The sequence below is a fragment of the Onychomys torridus genome, chromosome 19 (genome assembly GCF_903995425.1).
Source record: "Onychomys torridus chromosome 19, mOncTor1.1, whole genome shotgun sequence".
In the NCBI taxonomy this organism is placed as follows: Eukaryota; Metazoa; Chordata; class Mammalia; order Rodentia; family Cricetidae; genus Onychomys; species Onychomys torridus.
The window spans coordinates 60,595,885-60,617,221 of NC_050461.1; the positions used below are offsets into that span (position 1 = coordinate 60,595,885).

Sequence of the window (21,337 nt, forward strand, 5' to 3'; positions counted from 1 at the left end):
GCTAAATCCCCAAACCCCCCCTTTTTTAAATATATATTTCTGATCTGACTTTATTTTTTTTAAGATTTATTGATTTATTATGTATACAGAAGGGGGTGCCAGATCTCATTACAGATGGTTGTGAGCCACCATGTGGTTGCTGGGAATTGAACTCAGGACCTCTGGAAGAGCAGTCGGTGCTCTTAACCATCTCTCCAGCCCGTGTGTATTCTTTTTTTTTTTTTTTTGGTTTTTTGAGACAGGGTTTCTCTGTGTAGCTTTACGCCTTTCCCTGGAACTCACTTGATAGCCCAGGCTGGCCTTGAACTCACAGAGATCCACCTGGCTCTGCCTCCCGAGTGCTGAGATTAAAGGCATGCAACACCACTACCACCCGGCGTGTATATTCTTAAGAGAAAAAAAAAAAATGTTTCCTCTTGATTATACAATATTAAAGATGTTTCTCAGTAGCTGCAGAGGTAGCATCATAGCACTTCATCCTTGAGTTTGGAAAATATGATCAGGCAATTCAATAGCAGATGGGCTCCCACAGAACAGGGCAGCACCATAAAATACACCTGAAGCTTTACGTATAGCAAAAGATTAAATTCTCCACATTAGCTAGAAGAAGAGTTGGTTTCCAACTCAGACACTCTGCAGACGTAAGTCTTGAGAATAACACTATTAGCTATAGCTAACAGGGGTACAAGAACACAGCAAAATGACACCCGGATATTACTAAGGCTTCAGGTCTTTCCTAAACTATTAAAGGAACCCAAAGATCCTATCTTTATACTTAAAAGTGTTTTGTTTTTTAAATCTGAAAAATAACTAGTACCTCGTTTTTGTTGGCCTACTTTACCGACTACCATTTCCAAGCCACTAATTTTGAACTTTTGTGCCACCGTAGAATATTACATAATGCTCTTGTTTGAATGTGTCCCCCACAGAATTTCTGTTGAACCCTCTCCTCCAAGGTGATGGCCTGAAGGCTCAGAGGGACTATATAGGAGGTGACCCGGTGGCGAGGGTGGAGCCTCCTTAATAAGATTTGGTGCTCTTGTAAAATCGTCCCAAGAGCTTTTCCAGCACCGAGGCCATCCATTTATACACTAGGAAGAATTTCCAAGCATCAGACATGGCCTTAAGAAGCGGAGGAGGGGAGACAAACAATTGTTTCTGACACTCTATTAAGTCTATGGTGTGTTACATAAACTGGAACGTACTCAGAAAAAAATCACTTCTTACTAATAGTTCTCATGGGAGAATTTAAACATTTCCTTCTGTCATGGTTGGAGATAAATCCAAAAGTATTCTCTCCCGATACAGCGGCACTCACGACCCCCAGCCCTACTGTCAGTAAGGAAGGGGCTAAGGCTGCAGGGTCTGGGGCCTGGGCTCAGCGAGCGCCCTCTGGCGGCCGCGCATCCTCACCCCTACGCGCGGCCCCGTGGGAGAGAAGGTTGGGAGGCACCACCCGGACCGCCCCGCACCGCCCCGCACCGCTCGCGGGCGCGTTGCAGTCCTCCGTCGTGTCGGAGCAGGCTCCCTGGCCATCTCCGCCCAGGAGCTTGTCGCCGGAAGACGGCCCGGACGCAGGCGCTAACGCGAAGCCGCGGTCCCTGGCGCCCTCACCTGCTGTCCAGCCTGCATTCTCCGGAACGGGCCGCTGGCGCCTTTACGTCACTATGGTTACGAGAAAGCTCACTCTTAACGCTACGCGCCCCTTCTCTATTCTCGCGAGACTCTGGCGCTGCTTCACTTCCGGCCCGTAGGCTGGAGTCCGTTCCCGAAAGCCCTCGCTTCTGGACTACCACACTTCCGGGCACTGCTTCTCTTCCGCCTGCCGGGCCGAGTTCCATGTTGAGCCCGGATGCTGCGAGTGCTGCGTGGCTTGCGGGGCGTGGCGGTGAGTCCGGGGTCGGCAACCTCGCTGTTCTCCAGACACCTGGGCCCCTAGGGGCCTGTCCTACCGTCCCTCTTACCGCTTCCCTCTTCCCACCCCGCCTCCTCCTCCCCTTTCTGCCGTTCCCTACTCTTTACCCCTTCTCTCCATCCCCTTCCCCACTGTCGGTTCCCGGGACCCAGCTGCACACATCTTGGTCTGCCTGGACAAGCACCTTCGGCCAAGCCTGTCTTCCCAACACAGCGACTGCAGATGAAGGAGTTCCCGAGTTGAGTGTCCCAGCGATGGCTACTCCCTGGAGGTGCGCCTTGTTGGCGATGATCCTGGCGTCCCAGGTGGTGACCCTGGTAAAATGCTTGGAAGACGACGACGTCCCGGAGGAGTGGCTTCTTCTGCACGTGGTCCAGGGCCAGATAGGAGCTGGGAATTACAGCTACTTGCGGTTGAACCATGAGGGTAAAATTATTCTCAGGATGCAGAGCCTCAGGGGGGATGCGGACCTGTACGTGTCCGACAGCACTCTGCACCCAAGCTTCGACGAGTATGAGCTGCAATCGGTCACTTGCGGCCAGGATATGGTCTCTATACCGGCGCACTTCCAGCGCCCAGTGGGGATAGGAATTTATGGACACCCATCACACCATGAAAGCGACTTTGAGATGAGGGTATACTCTGACAGAACTGTGGATCAGTACCCATTTGGAGAAGCTGCCTATTCTGCTGACCCTACAGGAGCCAGTCAGAACCAAGCTTATGCTCCAGAGGAGTCAACCCAAGAAGAGGAGTCAGTCCTCTGGACGATATTGATTAGCATTTTGAAATTGGTGCTCGAAATTCTCTTCTGAATCCTTATCTGCACGGAGCAATTTTAGTTTGCTGTGGACCTTGCTACTTGACCTGGTGAAATTCTGGTTCCTTTTTCTAGACTAGGATGGAAAAATAAAGCCATACAGTTTTGTTACCTCAATTTACTCCCCAACAGGAAAAGCAGCAAGCACAATATTTTAGAGATTAAAATTCCTATAAAAAGGAGTCTGCTCAATAAAATGTTTAAACACATTTTGGTTAGTCAGGTGAGTAAAAAAATTATTGCAGTAACAGGCTGTATAAATCAGATTGTCTTTGTGCTAATGCAGATGAAATTAAAAGGCTGACGACTTTAGAATTTATCCTAGACATTCTAAATGAAGTACAGCACTTCAAGTTTTAAGGAGGTACTAAGCCAGGTCAGAAATGCCATGACAGCTTCAGCCTTCCCAGAGCCTCTGTGCACAGGAGGGACATGGTAGCTGATATTGAAGCAAGCTTTTCTGGCAGGCAAGCATTTACAAACTGTCGCTGTGCCAGTTGATGACTATTCCAAATCCAGTTGTACCAGATCTTAGGCCATCTGCCCTTTCCTCTGCTTGGGCTGACTGGAGTGCTATGGTTATTAAGTAACTGTAATACTACCTAAGCAGGTCAAGACAGTCATGACAGATGCTAACTTTTCAGACTCAAGAAGTATTTCAAATTAAGTTGCTACCTCTTTCTGCTGATCTCTGGAAAAACAGCACTAAGAGATTAAAATCTGGGGAAATGAGCCATTTCTCTGACTTTCAAGGGTAGGAGTTGCTAATAATGAAATAAATCAACGTGAAAATGTTTAAGGTTATAGTTAATTTCAAAAAAAGTTCTTTATTGGCATAAAAATGAACGTGTAAATAAATTGGCACCAAATATCCCAAACATGAGGGTCAGAAACCTATGTTATCCCTCTTTGCTGTTTTTCCCCCTTCTGCCCACTTTCCTGGGTGTTGGGGGAGCTCGCTGACAACAGTCACAAATCCAGCGACCTAGGAGAAAAATTGTTAGTTAATATGGAGTGGAACTTTACTTTTATAGGACTGAGTACAAACCACCTAAACTCATTCCTGAGCTGTCCATAGTCCTAACTTGGATTTTTCATGGAGAGGGGAGTACTAAGCTCCTTAAGACAAGGAAGAAAATGTAAACAACCTTTAATCAGTGTAACCAATGCAGTGTGGAATTTAGTGCAGGGACAAGATGGGGAAAAGGCACAAAACAATCATTTGTACCTTTAAAAATATATATTGTGATCCTTCCTAAAATTCAAGTACCATCATGCTTTTAAAACCTCAACAACCCAATTCCTAATGTAGAACTTGTTAATGAATTTGACTTTCTATGATGGCCTTTCTCCACTATTCTAACAGCGCTCTCCATGGCACTTACCTAGCACCTATACCACATACCTGAGCTGAACTACTGCAGAACCTTACGTGATTATTCAAGTTGCTTACTTCTAAAGGAATTCCAGGAAACTTAGTTTTATAGAGTACTATACAGTGTTAACTATGCAACTAAGTTCTTAAAATTGCACAATTAGCTGTATAATGTTTCAATAGAATTACTGTGATTTACTATTTGATTCTGTGTCCATCCTGAATTTATCTGGAATTGTTATGCTGCCTCACTTTATAGAAAGATGTCTTAGTATATATAAAAGCATAGCAGTCACTTTGTTAAGTTTCTAAATAGACAACCTTTAAAAATAAAATCAAAGCATTGAAACAAACTGGTGGTGTTACTTGAGCAGTTTTAGTAGGAAACACCAGCTTATTCTATCCTTCAGACAAGGCTTCCAAACCTAACCTAAGCTTCTGCTATCTCACTTCTTTGATTGCACTAAGGGTGAAAATCAGGTAGCTGTGACATGGACAATAGCAGCTTGATCATACTTGGAATGTGTTCGTGCCACTTATGCAACCTTTAAAAAAAAAGGCTGGGAGATCTTCATCACACAAGATAATGGGCTTTTTTTTTTTTTTTTTTCATCTTTACCTGATGGAATAGCACCAAGGCCCACACAAAAAGTATGATACCCTCTGTCACACACATCACAGAACATCATTTCTTCTTCATGGTGGGGCTGTCCACATACAATGCATGTCTTACATTCCATACACTGCCATGGGTAGGTCTTAATCATAGAAACAAGCTCCATGGTCATATCCAAGCAAGAAGGGTGGCCTAAATCAAAACCAACATTAATAGCATTTCACAATAGAACTTTTAACTTTAAGGCATATAAAATATTAGTTCCCAAAAATGGCTGCCATGATTAATATCACCATAGACACATCAAAATACAAGGTAGAGTTTAACTACATCTAACAAGCCACTATCCATTTGTTGATTCTTTGGTGGACACCTAGCTGACAACTATAAACCCTAGCTTTTGAGGCAACACGCAGGGTGAGGTTAAAATCTTAAGGAGACATCTTTACTTACCACTGTTATCACACTGGGAGCAGTGTATAAGTGATTCAGCCTTTCCTTTCTTGTTGGACTCCTTACCCTTCAGACAAATTCCACATAGGGCATTTGGAATGACCTTTGGCTGGAAGGGTAGAAGAGGGCTATAAATTCATGCCAGAAGAACTCACTATGGGTTCAAAAGGGATTCTGTTACTACCTTTACTTTTGGTAATTTGATAATGAGAACTTTTTTGTAAGACATAAATGGATATAAGATGTATCAGAACATAAACCCCCCCTACTGATGAAAGCCTAGACTGCATTCCACAAACTGCATAAGCTTGTGTTGCCTGAATGTGGCACTCTGTACTCCCTACACACAGCATCCTCTATATAAAGACCAGAAAGGAAAAATGAAATAGGATGTCAAATGCCACTAATAATTGGGGAAGAAACTCCATGTACCAAATGACCACACATAAAAGCTAAACCTAAGTGTTAAGCAACTTTATATTTACTTTATTTCAAAAACTTATTTTTCCAGAGAAATAAAGTTGAGCCTATAAAATCTAAGTTAAAGAAAAAACAATATTTTAATTGAAAGATGTCTCATTCATACAGTCACGCATAAATGACTAGAAATCTGAGTTGTATGCATATTCTTGTTCCATGTCTAAAAAGTTAGAACTATGATAAAGGAGAAAAGCATTCACTGTGACATGTAAAACAAAGTGTTTTCAGACAAGGAAAAATTGTAGTCAAGGAGGAAATATATACAGAGCATATTAAGTATCTTTCAGATTAAAAACATACATAGTATTAGGGCTTTAAACATGGTTTAGGATAAAGTATAAGGGGTTTCTTACACCTAAAATGCCAGGACAAGGAAAGGATATCTGAGCATCATAACCTTGACCTTCACAAATAGTGCTCACATGTACTATATATAGGGGTGCAACAATAAATGATTTTTAAAAAGGGGACAAATGATAACAGGGTAATAGTCTAACACAGTCAAATACATTGTATCTCTTTTCTAAATTACTGTACCACAGAGATCTAAACTCAAACTTTTATAAAGCAGTATCACTTTAAATGTTTCACTGCCACTTGTATATCTTATCAGACCTAAATAACTTGTTTTTACTTTTTTAAAATTTCTTTGCAAAAGATGACAGAGGCATTCAAAAACAATTTTTGGCTTATTTATTTTTTAGAAAGTCAACCTTATACATAAATATGATAAAAAACAATATCTAGACAATCACAAATGTCTCTACAAAATAATAAATACCATGGAGTTAAACAAACATATAAAATGTCCCCATTGACTACTCTCCATCTCTTCTGTGTATTTTTTATACCCTGCTCTTCCAGCATCTGACAGCAGTTAGTTACTCTGCTATTCTTGCTGCATCCTAAGCACATGTTTTCACTGTGTCCTGGACCTCAGTAAAAAAATAGAAGTTCACTTCTAAGATTGAATCTTAACTGCCATAATATGCAGCAGAACTTTGAATAACCTGTACTAAATGTAAAAGATAAACTTACTTAGTACTTAGAGTTTAGTTAGACACTGGCATAAGTACTCTATTATTTTTTAATAAAGTCAGGGAAGAAACTACACAATATTAAATTTCGAAAAGAGATTTTTCTCATAGGAGACTCTTTACAAAGCAACTCAAAAGGAATAAAAGATAAATCTAGTAATTCACATTCTAGAGCAATTCAAGTTCTACAATCACTAAAATACACATAATGTCTATAATAAAAGGAGACACTAAGAAAATTCAGGGTTTACCTTTAAAATTATACATAATGTTTTGTTAAACCATTTAAAATGTTTTCTTACCCAATAATCTTCATTCATCTTGTTGAAAAGAAAAATATGGAAAGACAGAAAGAATGGGGAAGGGGAAGGATGAGGAAGGAGTAGAGAAGAGTCAGCAGTAGAAGAGGGAGAGATGGCACTGTAGCATTTCCTACACTGATGCTACAGTTCAACATACAAAAGCACACTGTTCCTGTCAGCACCAGGGCCTCACAGACGAACTAAACACCAGCACTCAGACAGACAGACAGACAGACAGATGGACGGAGGGAGGGAGGGAGGGGGAGAGAGAGAGAGAGAGAGAGAGAGAGAGAGAGAGAGAGAGAGAGAGAAGTCCCTTGAAGATCATGGAGGAAGGCCCTGTGCCTCTTTGAGACCCTGATCTCTTTCAAACAACTGCAACAACCTTTTAGTTTTCTTCAGCCAACAGCCCTCAGTATCTCAAATAAAAGGCTCATGTATACTTACTTCTCTTGTTGAAAAATAGCAAAATAAGTTGAAACTTTGATGGTAGCATTAACAAAGTATAGACTTTAATTATATATGTATAGGCCTGAAGCCTAACATTAGACTTTAATTTCAGGTTAATGTAACCTAAGCAATACTGTCCTACAAGTTAAGGGCAAGTGCTAGTCCATCTTACTAAATCACATACATTATCATGTTTCTTAACTCCCTTATTTTAAAGTATGTGTGTGTCTATGTCTGAGTGTCAGCTTGAAGTACCCTAATATTTAGGCACATCTTGGCTCATTAATACTTTTCATAGAGAGGTTAACTTTCAATAATCATGTTCACATTAATATATAATATCTATATATTGACTGTTCCTATCTTTGAAATACCTGAAACATTTTTAGTTACTAAAAATGTTTACAGATTATAAAATGTTTATTTTGCATATACGGCTCCCTTGAGTGCTATTAACTAAGATTAATCTATATGATTCATTCACTAGATCAGTGATGATATGGATAGTTCTCCATTTCTAGCCTGTATTATATGTCTATTTCAATATTCTCTGTTTTATAATGCAGGATGAAACAGGCTCCTTGTTTAAAAGCTTCCTCAGCCCTGGACAGTTGCCACTACCACTGGCACCTCTAAGACAGTGACACATACTGGCTCCTGTAGGCTGTTTCTGAAATGTAATCTTTGGAGTTTGTTTGGTTTCAGTTATTAAGCAGTAACTCAAATCTTTAGTTTACAAAGCATAGATATGCTATACATGTTAAAAAAGAAAAAAAAAAAAATAACCCAAATACAAAATCACAAAGCAGCAGCTTACTGAGGCTGTCCTTGGAAGGATTCCTTGCTAAGTAAACCAACAATCTGCTGGCCATGCACAAAAGCATGTGTTGTAAGTGGATCATACATAGGCATTTCTGATAACTTATGGAACATTATAACTTACTAATGTACTGTCAGAAAGTGTTCCAGTGAGGCTGAGGGAAAATGACTCACAGCTCACTTCTGCTTATTTTCTGTGCTACATGTCATTGTTATGCTACATATGTATAGTCTAATACAACCAACACCAGAAGAACTGTATGCTGTACCATCGCCATCCATGTCCTAAAGAGGACACTCACTCCATCCCTTCTCCAATACTCTTAAATCCTTTCACACCATGACAGCTGCTCCCCCCTCATCCAGCCTTCTGAAGGAGAGGTAGACAGAAAAGAGTTTCTCATCATCTATGACCTTACTCTGAGAATAATCCATCCATAAACTAGGCTTTAGTCCTTGTCACAGCATGATATAAGTAATAGGCTTCACTGTTTTCTATCCCAAACTTGGCAGAATTTGGCAACTGGACCCAACAATCCTTAGACCCAGATCTTCTCGACAAAAGGCACTACAAAAATACCACCTCATGAGGGTGTAAGTCCATTCCTACTTCACAGCTCACTAAGTTTAGCTTCACCAACTGTTTAGATATTCAAAATGCTAGACAGTTATGCCCTGTACTCAAAAAAAAAAAAAAAAAAAAAAAAAATCAAGTTCTGCCTTGAAACAATATTTTAAAAACTCATATTTGCATGGCTATTACTTGGAAGGGCATGAAGACCCATAATTTGTTTATATACAGGAAACAGAAGCTATACCATGACCAGAGTGACAAGAAAGCCACCAGGGAAGGAAAGCAGTGGGCAGGTGCCCAGCACAGGGCCGGAGTGAGCCCAGCAAGCCCAGCTCCTCAGCTCAGAGTTAACGGTCTCAGGGAGAGGCTGCTCAGGGAAGAGGCTGAGTCAGGGGCTTTTTTCTTCTACCTTGTACCCAGGAACTGACTTGGACAGTACAGAACGTTTGGAGCCATCTTTTCTTGGAGTGGCCACTTTGTCTTTTGATTTCTGTCTTCCCTGGAAGGTGTCCTCCTGGCTGTCAGGGGGGCTGTCTCCTTCAGACACATTGCCTGAGGAGCTGTCCTGTAGCAAAAGAAGTAAAAACAAAGGGTCCTTGGAATTAAGACCAAGTTGAGGATCAGAGGCTTTTTTTGGTTTTTGTTTTATTTTGTTTGCTTTTTTAAGATAGGGTTTCTCTGTGTAGCCCTGGCTGTCCTCACTCTGTAGACCAGGCTTGCCTCGAGCTCAAAGATCTGCCTGCTTCTATTCCTGTGTGCTGGGATTAAAGGCGTGCGCTGCCGCCACCACCACCACCACCACCTAGCAAGTCTCAACTTTTTAAATGACACAAAACCTTTTTTGAAATTTTAAAAAGTTTTATCCAATGAAAAATATAAGGATGATTCTAAGAAATGTATTTCTAATAGAGTAAAAAAAAGAAAAGGCCATGTTAAAAGTTACTTGCGCTTCTAATAACTCTATTTCTATTAGCAAGTATCCTAGTGAACTATGTTTTCTGATTTAAGCTAACAAAAATGAAATTACCAACTTCAACTATTATATTACACACCTTCAAAATTTTTCATGCCACAGGGATGCATATTCTTTTATATTTATAAAAATACTTATTTTTCCTGAGTGACAGAAGTCATTATGAAAGTCCTTTAAATATATAACCATGTTCAAACTGTAAAAGAAGCAAGGCCATATCCCTACCTACCTACAATAGTATGACGTATTTTATTGTTCAAAGGACAAGACCTCAGTATCTGACCATTGAATTCATTTTATATTTAAAGTTTTATAACAACTTTATATTCACATAAATTATGAACACTGAAGGAAAAGAATTAAACACCCTGCAGTGACTGGGCACGTGAACACATCTGCTTCTTTCTGGTTTCTCAGTGTATTTATATTCTACAGAGGCCCAGGCTCTCTCATTCATACCCTATAGCCTCATAATGTGGCTTCATTCTGGTAGTATAATACTGCATGTATGTGCACATGTGATCACACTGTATATGCATCAATGTACACAAGATCAATGTGTGTACACAATCACAGTCATGTTGGTAAAGTACTATAAGCATTTTCTCATATTCTTTGAACTGCATTTCTTTTGTGTAAATGTATCACCACTGTGGATAAAGATTTATTTCTAAAATCCACTACAATCAACTTTTTTCTATTTAAATTTTGCTAACATTAATTAAGTCCTTAGAATTAATTGTTATCAAATTTTCCAGGTCAAAATCTGTGAAAAAATGCTGGGTATGCTGTCAAAATGCTTTCCTCAAATATTGGATTAATTTATATTCCTCAGAATAGTGTAATAAAATTAATTTCTTCATTCCTAACTTCCATAGCTCCTTTCCAGTAAATGACAAGAGGTATCATCACTTGTTCAGGACCTTGTTTCAGGTAACACATAAATACCTGTTACAAGCTGTTACCAACAAGTAAATATAATGCTACTCAATGACAGCACATATTTGAGTTGGCTACAATGTAAGGTAGAAGATGCCTGTGGCTTAATGTACTTCTGAAGAAAGTCACAACCCTAAACCACCACTGTCCTTCATGCCCCAAAGGCAAACTTCTACTTTTTAGCAGCTTAATTTTTTTTGTATAAAAAACTAAATACACAATACAGCATGTTAGTAAGCTAATGTTTTCCTACAGGAAGCCTCAGGTTAGGAAAAAGGAGCACAAGTAATGTGCTGCCCTGGCCCAAGAAAAACACTTATCTCTACAGCAAAAGATCAGTCTACTTTGTTCAGTACTGTCAGTTCTATACAATTGCCTATCTTGCTCAAAGTAGAAGATTTCAATATAAAACATGCCTAAAAAGCAATGAACAACCTGCTTACATCAGCACACAATAAATATTCATGGTAAAATTTTCTAGAAATATATGCAATTGTCCTGTTCAAACAGTAGGGTAAAAAAGTTCAACTTAACACTCTAGGAAAGCAATCAAGTCATCAAAGGGTGACTCCTGTAAGGAGCAGTCCTACCCAAGCGCCTTTGTTTTTCCGCTTCTCATCCCCTCGACCATCTTCGCCATCATCTGAATCGCCATCACTATCTAGTGCCGGGAGCTCTGGGTCCAGGGGCGGCTCATACAGGGCTGTGTTTAATGGCAAGTACCGAAGCTCATCTGGTGAGTACCTAAATTCAGAAAGGTTGCTTTCATTCTTCCTTGAATATTAAATAGGTAAAAGCTACCTTTTAAGCTGTGAAATTAGCCTTAAGCTTCTCACAAAAATAGGGAGATTTTTTTCATTTTGACCATCAGGTGGGACTAAGTAATAAATTTTAGAAGTCTGAACATTTTTCCCCAACCGATCATGCAGCTCATCCTACCTAAATGTAATGCCTTTCACTTTACTCTCAAAGCAAGAAAAAAATAATGAATAATGTGTCAACACACAGGAGTGAAACCCAAGCAGTCTGGGGCAACACGTGAAGCCCTGGACCCAGGCCATCTCATGTTCATGTTCAGCTACACATCCTGGGTTGTGGCAACTTCTGAGCTGCATCCTTACACTCAAAAATAGGCTCAGCAGAGTCTACCTCATGAGACTGACAAAGCAACTAAGCAGTCTCATGAAGTACACTGAGATAACAATTAGGAAAGCTTGTAATAGCAGTTACTTTAAAACACTATGAAACATGCATTCCAACATTTACGTCTCCTAGTCTGGTGGCACACAGCCCTCCTAGCCTCACAACAGAACTAAGAGACTAGCAGAACACCACCAGATTTTTAGCAACTTCCAGATTAAAAAAATTTAGGTTAGCCGGGCGGTGGTGGTGCACGCCTTTAATCCCAGCACTCGGGAGACAGAGCCAGGCGGATCTCTGTGAGTTCGAGGCCAGCCTGGGCTACCAAGTGAGTGCCAGGAAAGGCGCAAAGTTACACAGAGAAACCCTGTCTCAAAAAACAAAAACAAAAAACAAAAAAAAATTTTTTTTGGTTAAAATGTTGCACAATTAGATTATCAAACAGCAAGTGCAGTTGTATGTACTGTGGTAAATCATGTTTTCTGAAGAACATCTAGTCTGAGAACAGGTTTCTAGAGTGAGGTTGTCTGCTGGAAGAAAAGCCAAGGTTTTGGAACAAGAGGAACCCATTACACCTGGTTTGAAAGGTTTGGTTCAATTTAGGATGGAGACAGGAATGAGTGCAGTTACCAGAGGGTGCTTGCCTGGTACTCACTCTGCCCCTTCTTTTACTCACATGCTCCACTCTGCACTGCATTTTGTGAGCACCACTTAAGAAGGCACTGGAGAGGAAGCTGAAGCTGAACCTACCAGAGATTCTGATTTCAAAAAAGCTTCCCAATAGTGCCAAACTACTGGGCTGTGCGCCACAGTGTGAGTACCAAAGAGCTACAGGATCTCAGGGACTTGTCTGTGACAAATCCAGACAGGGCAGGCAGAGCCATGAGCGCTCCAGACTGCATCAGGAGGCCTGCACATTCAGCTAGAATGGCATTCTTTACACAGACCCAAGAAGAAAAATGCAGAAACAAATCCTAGACGTGTTTTGGTGTCACTGATAAACTAAGTGTTTAGGAGGCTCTGAAACCAAAGAGAACTAAAACTACTGAATACCTCTTATAATACTCCTGGAACTGTCCGGGGATGAGAGCCACTGGGTAAGAACTGACCTTTGTTCGGTCTGTTGGCAACACTTTGTACTTTCCTTGAGGCACTTGGATAACCTGTGTTAACATCAAGAAACGTGAAAACTGACCCCAACCTGGGAGTCTAGGCTTCAAGAAAAGAATCCCCATGTGTACACTCCATCTGTATCCCCACCCCATAGAAAAGCTGGCAGTTTGAGTGATGCTGTGGCAACACGGAATGGTCGGCGCTTTCTGGCTGCATGCTTGAGCTCTGTGGCTGTTATTCACCAGGTACACAGACTCCAAGGAAAGGAGGGATGTCTCTGGCTCACCACTGTCTTTCACAAAGTTGAAAATCTCTCTGGAACTCAGCTGCTCCTTCTATGCAATGTGGGGACACTGGTCTAACCTCATGAGGCTCCCATCAAAACCAGAGACAAGCACAGTATGCTGCCCTTACCACTCTTGGGACACAGGAATTATGATACATAGCTACTGTTAGTCTTGCTCAGTAAACTCTCAATCATAAAGCAGAGAGATTTCAGGAAAAAGAGAGGGGAAAAGGGCAGGGAAATGGAATTATTCAATACATCATTAAAAATGGTATATCTCAGGCCGGGCAGTGGTGGCGCACGCCTTTAATCCCAGCACTGGGGAGGCAGAGGCAGGCGGATCTCTGTGAGTTCAAGGCCAGCCTGGGCTACAAAGCGAGTTCCATGAAAGGCGTAAAGCTACACAGAGAAACCCTGTCTCGAAAAACAGATAAATAAATAAATAAATAAATAAAACAAAACAAAACAAAAAAGGTATTTTAACTTCTGTGAGAAAAGAAATAACAGCTAGCACCATAATAATCGTAATAGAAAGGGAGTGATGACCGTGCTGCAATAAAAAACAAGGACGACCCAAATACTACTGAACTAAGTCCCTACATGTGTCTGTAAGTCAAAGTACGCTCTTCTTTCTTCCATGCGCTCCCGGTTTAAGTTGCTGTTAAACTCGGCCGCCTTCTTGGCAGCTTTCTTAATGTACTCAGGGACTTTGCTGGCTTCTACTTTCTGAGTATTCTGTTGTTGCATTTGCTGAAAAAAAAATATTAGTCAGAAATCATAAATAATTTTATAACATAGTTTCCCCACCCCCTAAAACAGATGTCAAATCACTTACAGAATACTCTTTATAATGATCTGTAATTCTCTGACGTTCCTTCTCTTGTAGAATAACAGAATATTCAGCATGTTTAGCTGGATATTCTTTTATCATTAAATCAATCACTTCATCGCTGCGTAATGCTGTTAAACCTATTTTAGAACACCCCCAAAAAGTAAAGAAAATCTTTTAAGGCCAAATGAACATAGGTACTTTTTCAAAACTAGTTTATTTTTCAAACTATCCTACACTAAAAAAAAAAAAACAACAACAACAACAACAATCAAAGCAAAATTACTACATTTTAAAGTAGTAAAAGTTACTCTTCATAATAAAGTCAAGCAATCAAAACTAAAGGTTATCTAGTAAGGACAAAGAAATCAATTTTTCAACCAAATGAGTTTTAGATTTTATGTAAATTATAAGAATATACTTAGAAATAATTGTGAAAGGATATAATTATAATATATAAAATGATATAAGCCACTAATATAGGATATATAAAAAATTATTTCTCAATATATATTTCCTAGTCTCCAGATCTATATATCAGAAATACTATAATCGATTCACATTTCACATTCACCAGTCTACACATGCCATGTAGATTTTGCCCACTCCTGTGATGAATTTCACACTGAAAAGTACCTTTAGCATTAACACACTCACCAAAGAAAAAGGACATATCAAGTACATACTACGATGAATTAACAATTTAACAAGATTTGCCTTTTAAAAGATAAGGATCTATGGGTTCAATCCCCAACACTACAGAGAGATAAAAGTCTATACTTAGATACAAATATACATTTTATTCATGTCCTTTACATTTTAAAATGAAGTCAACTTAAAATTTAAGTAATCTATTTTATTAACTTTGTAAATACTTTAGGACATGTGACATTTATCCAGTATCACCTACAATGTTCAGCATAAGAGACACACAGGTGCTGATTACCTAGTGTGCACTGTGTTTCTGTAATGACGTTTAATTCTCTCAGGTAGAGTTTCTCCTTGTGAGATAAATCTCGTCGCTCTAAATCTCCAAAAGTAGAACAAAAGGAGTATTAAAAACCAAAACTATACATTTGAAAACTTTTAAAAATTTTAAAAAAGTATTTTAAACACATCTCTTACTGCATATTCTAAGTATCATTAAAACTGAGGTAACTACACACACACACACACACACACACACACACACACACACATCTTATAAATTAGAGAAATAGACATTAGAAAGCTAAAACTAGAATAATCCAAAGTAAAGCATGCAACTACATCAGGGCAGTTCATCATAAATAGTTCTCTACAATCCAGGCATGGCTTAGAGCTAACTCTATGCTTAAAGTCAGAACAATAGTCAAATCAAAAACCTTAGCTATATAAAGTGATTTTTTTTTTTTCAAAATTAGCCTCAAGTAGTTAGGTATGGTGACACACACCTGTAATTTCAGTACTTACTCTGTCCTTAAATATCTTGGTGGCCCCTAAAAACATACTAACTATAGAGTCTAAGGTGCTGAGTGATAATGTAAATTACATTCAGCAAGTGTACTTGCTTTGTAAGTATATAAAACAGAAATCATTCATAACCAAGACCTGGAATTGTTAGGAGTCAGATGTCATCCATTATTCACACTAAGCCTTAAGTACCTGGATATTTCCGCTTGAAGGAAGTCACACCCAGATATTCACTGACTTGTTCCTGAAGCATATAGTACTCTCCTGTTTCATCAGGTGGCCATTTGTACTCTATTAAGTTTTCTGCTGGGTAGTAACTAAAGCTGAGACATAAACACATATTATGCCTTACATTTGGCATTTATTACATTTTATTCATTTATATTTCAAATGACCTTAAAATAATTTGAAGTACTGAAATTCATTTTTATTACTGCTATATTTATCAAGACAAATTACAAGAGTAAAAATAATTATCCAAAACCTCACGTAAAAAAAACTCACTGAAAGTGGCAATTTCTATACATGCCAAGAACCTAAGCCTAGGCAGAAGGCTCAGTAGTTAAGAGCACTGTGGCTCTTGGAGAAGACTAGAGTTCAGTTCCCAGTAACACATCAAGCAGCTCACAACCACCTATGACTCCAACTCCAGGGCATCTAGTATAATCTGGTCTCTACAGGTACCATACCCACATGTGCATACACACATAAAGACATATATAAAAATTAAAAACCAAGCATGACTCCTAACTTCTAGGCCTAAGAGACCAAAGCAAGGCAGCAACAACTCTCGTGTCTTTTTAATGTTCACTACAATTACTTCATACACACCAGATACGACGTAAGCAACTTCTGATCCTCGTCTATCTCTCAGTAAGTCACAAACAGTAAGCTATACTTTATTTCTTGTGCTCTACAAGCCCAGAAGCAAAGAACAGACAAGTTCAGGTGTACTGCACACAACTGCAATCCTGAATCTCAGAGTATTATGACTGCCTCAGTCTGCGCCATCTGACTCTATAGTAGAGGCAAGAGTGCAACAGTACTCTATTACATTTATTCATTTTTAAAAGCTTTCCATTTCCTTTTTGCTGTTGAGTTACAGGACTTCTACACATATTCTGCATATTAATCCTCTATCAGATATATGGTTTCTAAGTATTTTCTAGCATTCCATGGCTCTTTTTACCCTACAGTTGACAGTGTCACATTTTTCCCCTAAAACATTTTGATGGTGTCTAAGTTGTCTGTTTTATAACTTCTGTTTTTGATGTTATATCTAATAATCTGTTGCTAACTCAGGGTTTTCTAGGCAGTTTTTATATTTAGGATTTGGATTCCTTCTGAGCTACTTTTTGCATGTAATATGACAGGAAATAAGGTTCCTTTCCATACTTTTTGATGTTTATATTACTTCCTAGCACCAGGTTTGGGAATAGTGTTTCATGGTGCATGCCTTTAATCCCAGCATTCTGAGTTTGAGGCCAGCCTCATCTACACAGTGAGTTCCAGGACAGCCAAAACTACATAGTAAGACCCTGTCTCAAAAAAAAAAAAAAAAAAAAAAAAAAGAAATGGACAGAGAAATAAAACAGATGTTTCTCCAAAAATACAAATCAAATAAACAAAAAGCACCTAAGAAGATATACAACAAATATCACTAGCCATGGTATACAAAACAAAATCACAGGGAGGGGTGACTACTTCATCTCTTTCAGTATGGCTATCACCAAACAAGAAGAACCAAAAATAATGTTGCAAGGTTACAAAGAATTAGAAGTCTGTGTGTTGTTGGTGGGAATACAGAATGGTACAACTGCTATGGAATGTGTGGAAGGTCCTCCAAGAGCTAAATACAGAATTACCATATGATACAACTTTCTACTTCTAGTTACATACCAAGATATTAAAAACAGGGATTCTGAATGCCAGTGTTCACATTAATTACCCCAGCCTATAGTGAATACACAAAACATAGGATACACACAATGGAATATCCTATTGTTCAGACTTAAGAAAATTCTGACATGAACTCCAGCACAGATGCACCTTAAAGACATTTTGCTAATGGGTAAGCCAGATACCACAGGGCAAGTACTGTATGACTCACACCCGGGCACAAAGTAGAGTTGTAGTAGAGGGCGGCCAGGAGGCACAGGAGTTGCTCGAGAGTTATGCTGTTTGAGGTCCTACTACGTTTTGGAACGGGATGACAGTAACGGTTACACACACTGGGAATGTAACTAACACCACTGAACTCCACACTAAACAATGTGACAATGCTGAGTGTTAATGTACCTCATTTACCATAATTCTTTGTTGCTGTTGTATTATATGACCTTTTTTTTAAGATTTGGTGTTTTAATTTTTTGCTTTGTGTGTATGCGTGTGCACATGCATCTACGGAGGCCAGAATGAGACATCAGATCCTCTGGAGCTCACAGGCCATTGTGAGCATCATGTGGACACCAGTAACCAAACTCTAGTCCTCTGAACGAGCACCAAGCACTCTTAACTGTCCAACCGTCTCTCCAGCCCATAAATGTAACTTTTAGTAACTGTTTCTGCTGCCTGGGATGGGCAAGGGGAGAAGGCGGCAGAACAATCTACAAAAGCTCCTCCTGACCCGAGATCTTGACTGGAAGTCTCACAACTTCTGGAGCTGTCCCCTGAGCCCATTCGCCTTCGCTTCGATGGATGGGTCCCGTCATTTGAGTTATCTTCATTATCATCCTGTACATTCAAACAATTAGGAAAAAACAGAAAATAAAAGAATGAATTAAAAAACAAAGAATGGTTATGTATCTTTCCAGTGTGCCTGGGACCCCACAAGAGAAAGTGTATTTCTAACTAGTGTCTTTAGAAAACTTAATTTCCTACAATAATTAAAAGGACAAAGAATCTGTTATAAGTGGAATAGAACTAAAAACTGACCTTCAATTCAAACAAAATGAAAATTTTAACTAAAATGTTAACAATCTACCCCACTTTCACTTTCTTACCAACTGGGTGGGTGTACACCACTCAGAAATTAAAGTCTTCCTATTTGGGCTTGGGACAAAATAAGCATCAACAAATTTTATAGCACCCTCCAACTACAACTGGCGCACAGGAGTGTATTCTAATTAGCTACTTTGGAGACACAGGACCCAACACAGGTTACCAAGTCTAATTATATTCTCTTTCTTACACTGCAGAAATTAAGCACATTGTGATAAGCTCATCCAGGAGATATGTTGTTCAGCCATTCCATAAAGGAAATGAGTAACTGAATGGTTTTAAAACAATTTACATATTACTCGAGGCTTATTTTTTAATTTTTTAATAATAAAGTCACATTTTTAATCAAGGTTAATATAGCTCCTAACACTACTCCTCTCACTAGATATTAAAATAAAAAAACCTTCCAAAAAGAAGAAAGAGGCAGCACAGGTCACCATACAGTTAGTGGACTGCCCTCCACCAGCGGCGTGGCAATGCTCGGTGTGGCAATGCTCACGTCAAGCTTCTCCTTGTCCTAAAAGTTAGGTGGCTGATGCAAGGATTAAGCAGTGCGTGGAGAGCACAAGGCCAGGACTCGAACTGTCTGACATGTTATTAGTGGTACGTTTTCACATTTTGTCTCTGGCACCTAGGAACTTACTAAAATTGTTCCCCATATAGAAAAACACTGAAATAATTCTCCTCTTCACTCATCAAAAATGAGTCAATTAAACAGACAATATTCTCTTTAAGACTAACGGTCAAGTAGAAAAAGAATATTTTTTTCTTAAAATTTATCTTTTGAATAGTACTTGTTAAGGGTTGTTTTGTTTTGTTTTGTTGTTTTGTTTTTTATGTCAATAATTTCCTTTAGTTAAAAACAATGATTCACTTGAAACAAAACTGGAAGTTGACACTGAGAAGTTTAGAAGCAAAAGGTAGGCATTCCGGGACTCAGGCCGGGCTACCGGGGAGAGGTGCCCCGACGAGCGGCCGGGGTCCGCGGGAGGGGAGGACGGGGCACGTGGCCCGGGCCCTCGGCTGGGAGGTCCGCGGCTTTGAACCCGCGTTGTTCCGCCAACTCCGGAGCCGGGTCCCGCTCAGCGTCTTCCAGACTGAGATCGCCAAGGCCGCAACTTTCCAGAGTTTCCCGGGCTGCGGGCGACTCGCCCGTGCGCCCCGGCGCTTCGTCTCAGCCACTCTTCTTGTTTTTTCCGGTCCCCCGGTCCCCACTGTCCCCGGACAACTTCCCTCCCCCGGTCCGCGCCCACCGTCGGCCGCACTTGTTGCTCCCCGACCCGCCGCCCGGTCCCCGCGGTCTCTCCGCTCCCCGCCCCGAGCACGGCCCGGCCCGGCCCACCGCCGCCGTTGGGCAGCGCCGTCGGCTCACCTTCGGGGACTGAGCTCCGGGGGAGGCCGGGTCGCTGTCGCACCGCCGCGGGGACAGCGCCGCCCCGGGCCCGGCCGCTGCCATGAGCCCCAGCGCCCCGCGCCGCCGTCGCCGCCGCCGCCGCCGCCTGGTCCCGGCCGCCGCCGCTGCCGCCGCCGCCGCCGCCGCTGTCGCGCGGGCCGCCCGGCGCCCCGGCCCCGCCCCCTCCGCCCGCCCGCCCGGGGGCCGGCCCCTGCCGCCGCGCGCCCCGCGGCCCGCCAGCGCCACCGCCATGGCCGCCAGCGCGCCGCCGGCCGAGACCCGCACGCCGCTCACGTCAGCCGGCCGCAGCTGCGCGGCTCCGCCGGCCTCCGCCAGGGCCCGCCGCCCTGCCGCCTGAGCCCGGCGCGCCGCGTCCGGCCTGAGCCCCGCTGGCCGGCCGACGCCTCGTTCCCGGCCGCCTAGCGAGCTCGCCGCCGCCCCTTCCCTGCGCCCCCAGCCCGGCCCTCCGCGTCAGCCGCGGCTCCGCGCCGCCCCGCCCCGCCGCGGTCCCGCCCCCCCCCCTCCTCCGCCGCGTCAGCCGGGGGTCCCCAGCCCGCGGGGCCTCCCTTTCCCCACCTGGTCCCAGCTCCTCCTCTCAAAGAGGAGCGCCCACCGCGCCGTGCCGTCCCGATCCCCACCCGGTCCCCAGCTCCTCCCCTCAGCCGGGGCCCCGTACCCGCGGGGCCCGTCCCTCCTCCACTAGGGTCCACGCTCCCTGCAGAGAATAAAGGAGGGGTCTCCCCACTCCTCTTCCTCACCTCTCCTCGGCCCCGAGGGTCCTCCGTTTCAGGAGCCCCGCCTCCCCCCCCTTGTGCGTCCCCCTCTTCAGCCTGGGACCCGCTCCCCTGCGGTTCTCTTTCTCCACCCACCTCTCCATCTTCACTCTGCACATCCCAGGAGCCCCAAGGCGCTCTTGGCTCCTTTGTTTTTACATCTGCTTCTGCTGCGACCTTGGGACAGTGGCCCTAATGGCCACGCGAAAAGTCAGAGCGGTTTTCTAGCTGGGCGGGACCTAGACAGTCCAGGAGAATGTAGGTGGAGGTCCCCAAGCCCATATGACGAGACTGGCTGAGCCCATAAGCACCTGAAGGACACAAGATTGGGAGGTCCTGGAAATGGGACCATGGTGTTTGGATTGGATTTCTAATTTACCTGTTGGACTTCCCCATGGCATTTGAAAGTTCCTCGCGGCCTTTGAAAGGAGTACAGAGGAGCATGAAAGTCCAGAGCCCCTCCGCCCCTCCCCACCACTCCCCACCTCGTCTCCGAGGAAGTACAGGACCACATAGATAACCTGGAAGGTGGTGGTGATCTAGCAGAAGGCTCCTGGGTTTTAGAATTCTAGTTCCCTTTCATCACCAGGGTGGTTCA

The 21,337-nt window shown here is 42.1% G+C and overlaps 3 protein-coding genes across 13 annotated transcripts in view; 1 reads left to right on the forward strand and 2 right to left on the reverse strand.

Annotated features, from left to right (window-relative positions):
• Positions 1 to 1,861, reverse strand: part of Wdr27 (WD repeat domain 27) — a 129,521-nt gene extending 127,660 nt beyond the window's left edge. For 9 of the 10 annotated variants that reach the window (XR_004943181.1, XR_004943182.1, XR_004943179.1 and 6 more), the window contains exon 1: positions 1,615 to 1,861. Coding sequence is in view for 5 of the 10 variants with exons in the window: in XM_036168766.1 (XP_036024659.1) it covers positions 1,615 to 1,632 (18 nt within the window). In the remaining 5 variants the exon portion in view is untranslated. The remainder of the gene's footprint in view (positions 1 to 1,614) is intronic. The other variant, XM_036168763.1, reaches the window with a different exon arrangement.
• C19H6orf120 (chromosome 19 C6orf120 homolog) lies at positions 1,737 to 4,457 on the forward strand. The gene is made up of 2 exons (XM_036168772.1): positions 1,737 to 1,888; positions 2,068 to 4,457. The coding sequence occupies exons 1-2, from the start codon at positions 1,853 to 1,855 to the stop codon at positions 2,728 to 2,730; spliced, it is 699 nt and encodes a 232-aa protein (XP_036024665.1). The 5' UTR covers positions 1,737 to 1,852; the 3' UTR covers positions 2,731 to 4,457.
• On the reverse strand, positions 3,543 to 20,895 carry Phf10 (PHD finger protein 10). Of its 2 annotated transcripts, none has more exons than XM_036168770.1 (12): positions 20,836 to 20,895; positions 18,200 to 18,306; positions 15,766 to 15,896; positions 15,068 to 15,151; positions 14,128 to 14,261; positions 13,893 to 14,042; positions 12,947 to 13,056; positions 11,344 to 11,497; positions 9,251 to 9,406; positions 5,180 to 5,288; positions 4,730 to 4,918; positions 3,543 to 3,720 (listed from the first exon to the last, which is right to left on the reverse strand). In XM_036168770.1, the coding sequence occupies exons 2-12, from the start codon at positions 18,250 to 18,252 to the stop codon at positions 3,635 to 3,637; spliced, it is 1,356 nt and encodes a 451-aa protein (XP_036024663.1). In that variant the 5' UTR covers positions 18,253 to 18,306; positions 20,836 to 20,895; the 3' UTR covers positions 3,543 to 3,634. The 2 variants fall into 2 exon arrangements, with proteins under 2 accessions (XP_036024663.1, XP_036024662.1); XM_036168769.1 differs by lacking the exon at positions 20,836 to 20,895 and adding an exon at positions 19,946 to 20,086.
• Positions 20,896 to 21,337: the final 442 nt, after the last annotated feature.

Bases quoted from the DNA above. Each gene is read 5' to 3' on its own strand.
- Phf10 (XM_036168769.1), bottom strand. From the start codon at position 20,029: ATGGCAGCGGCCGGGCCCGGGGCGGCGCTGTCCCCGCGGCGGTGCGAC. The intron at 14,262-15,067 runs GTAATCAGCACC...GTTCTAAAATAG, and splicing joins AGAAACACAGTGCACACTAG to GTTTAACAGCATTACGCAGC. The intron at 5,289-9,250 runs GTAGAAGAAAAA...CTACCCTTCCAG, and splicing joins AGTCAGTTCCTGGGTACAAG to CCAAAGGTCATTCCAAATGC.
- C19H6orf120 (XM_036168772.1), top strand. From the start codon at position 1,853: ATGCTGCGAGTGCTGCGTGGCTTGCGGGGCGTGGCG. The intron at 1,889-2,067 runs GTGAGTCCGGGG...CCCGGGACCCAG, and splicing joins GTGGCTTGCGGGGCGTGGCG to CTGCACACATCTTGGTCTGC.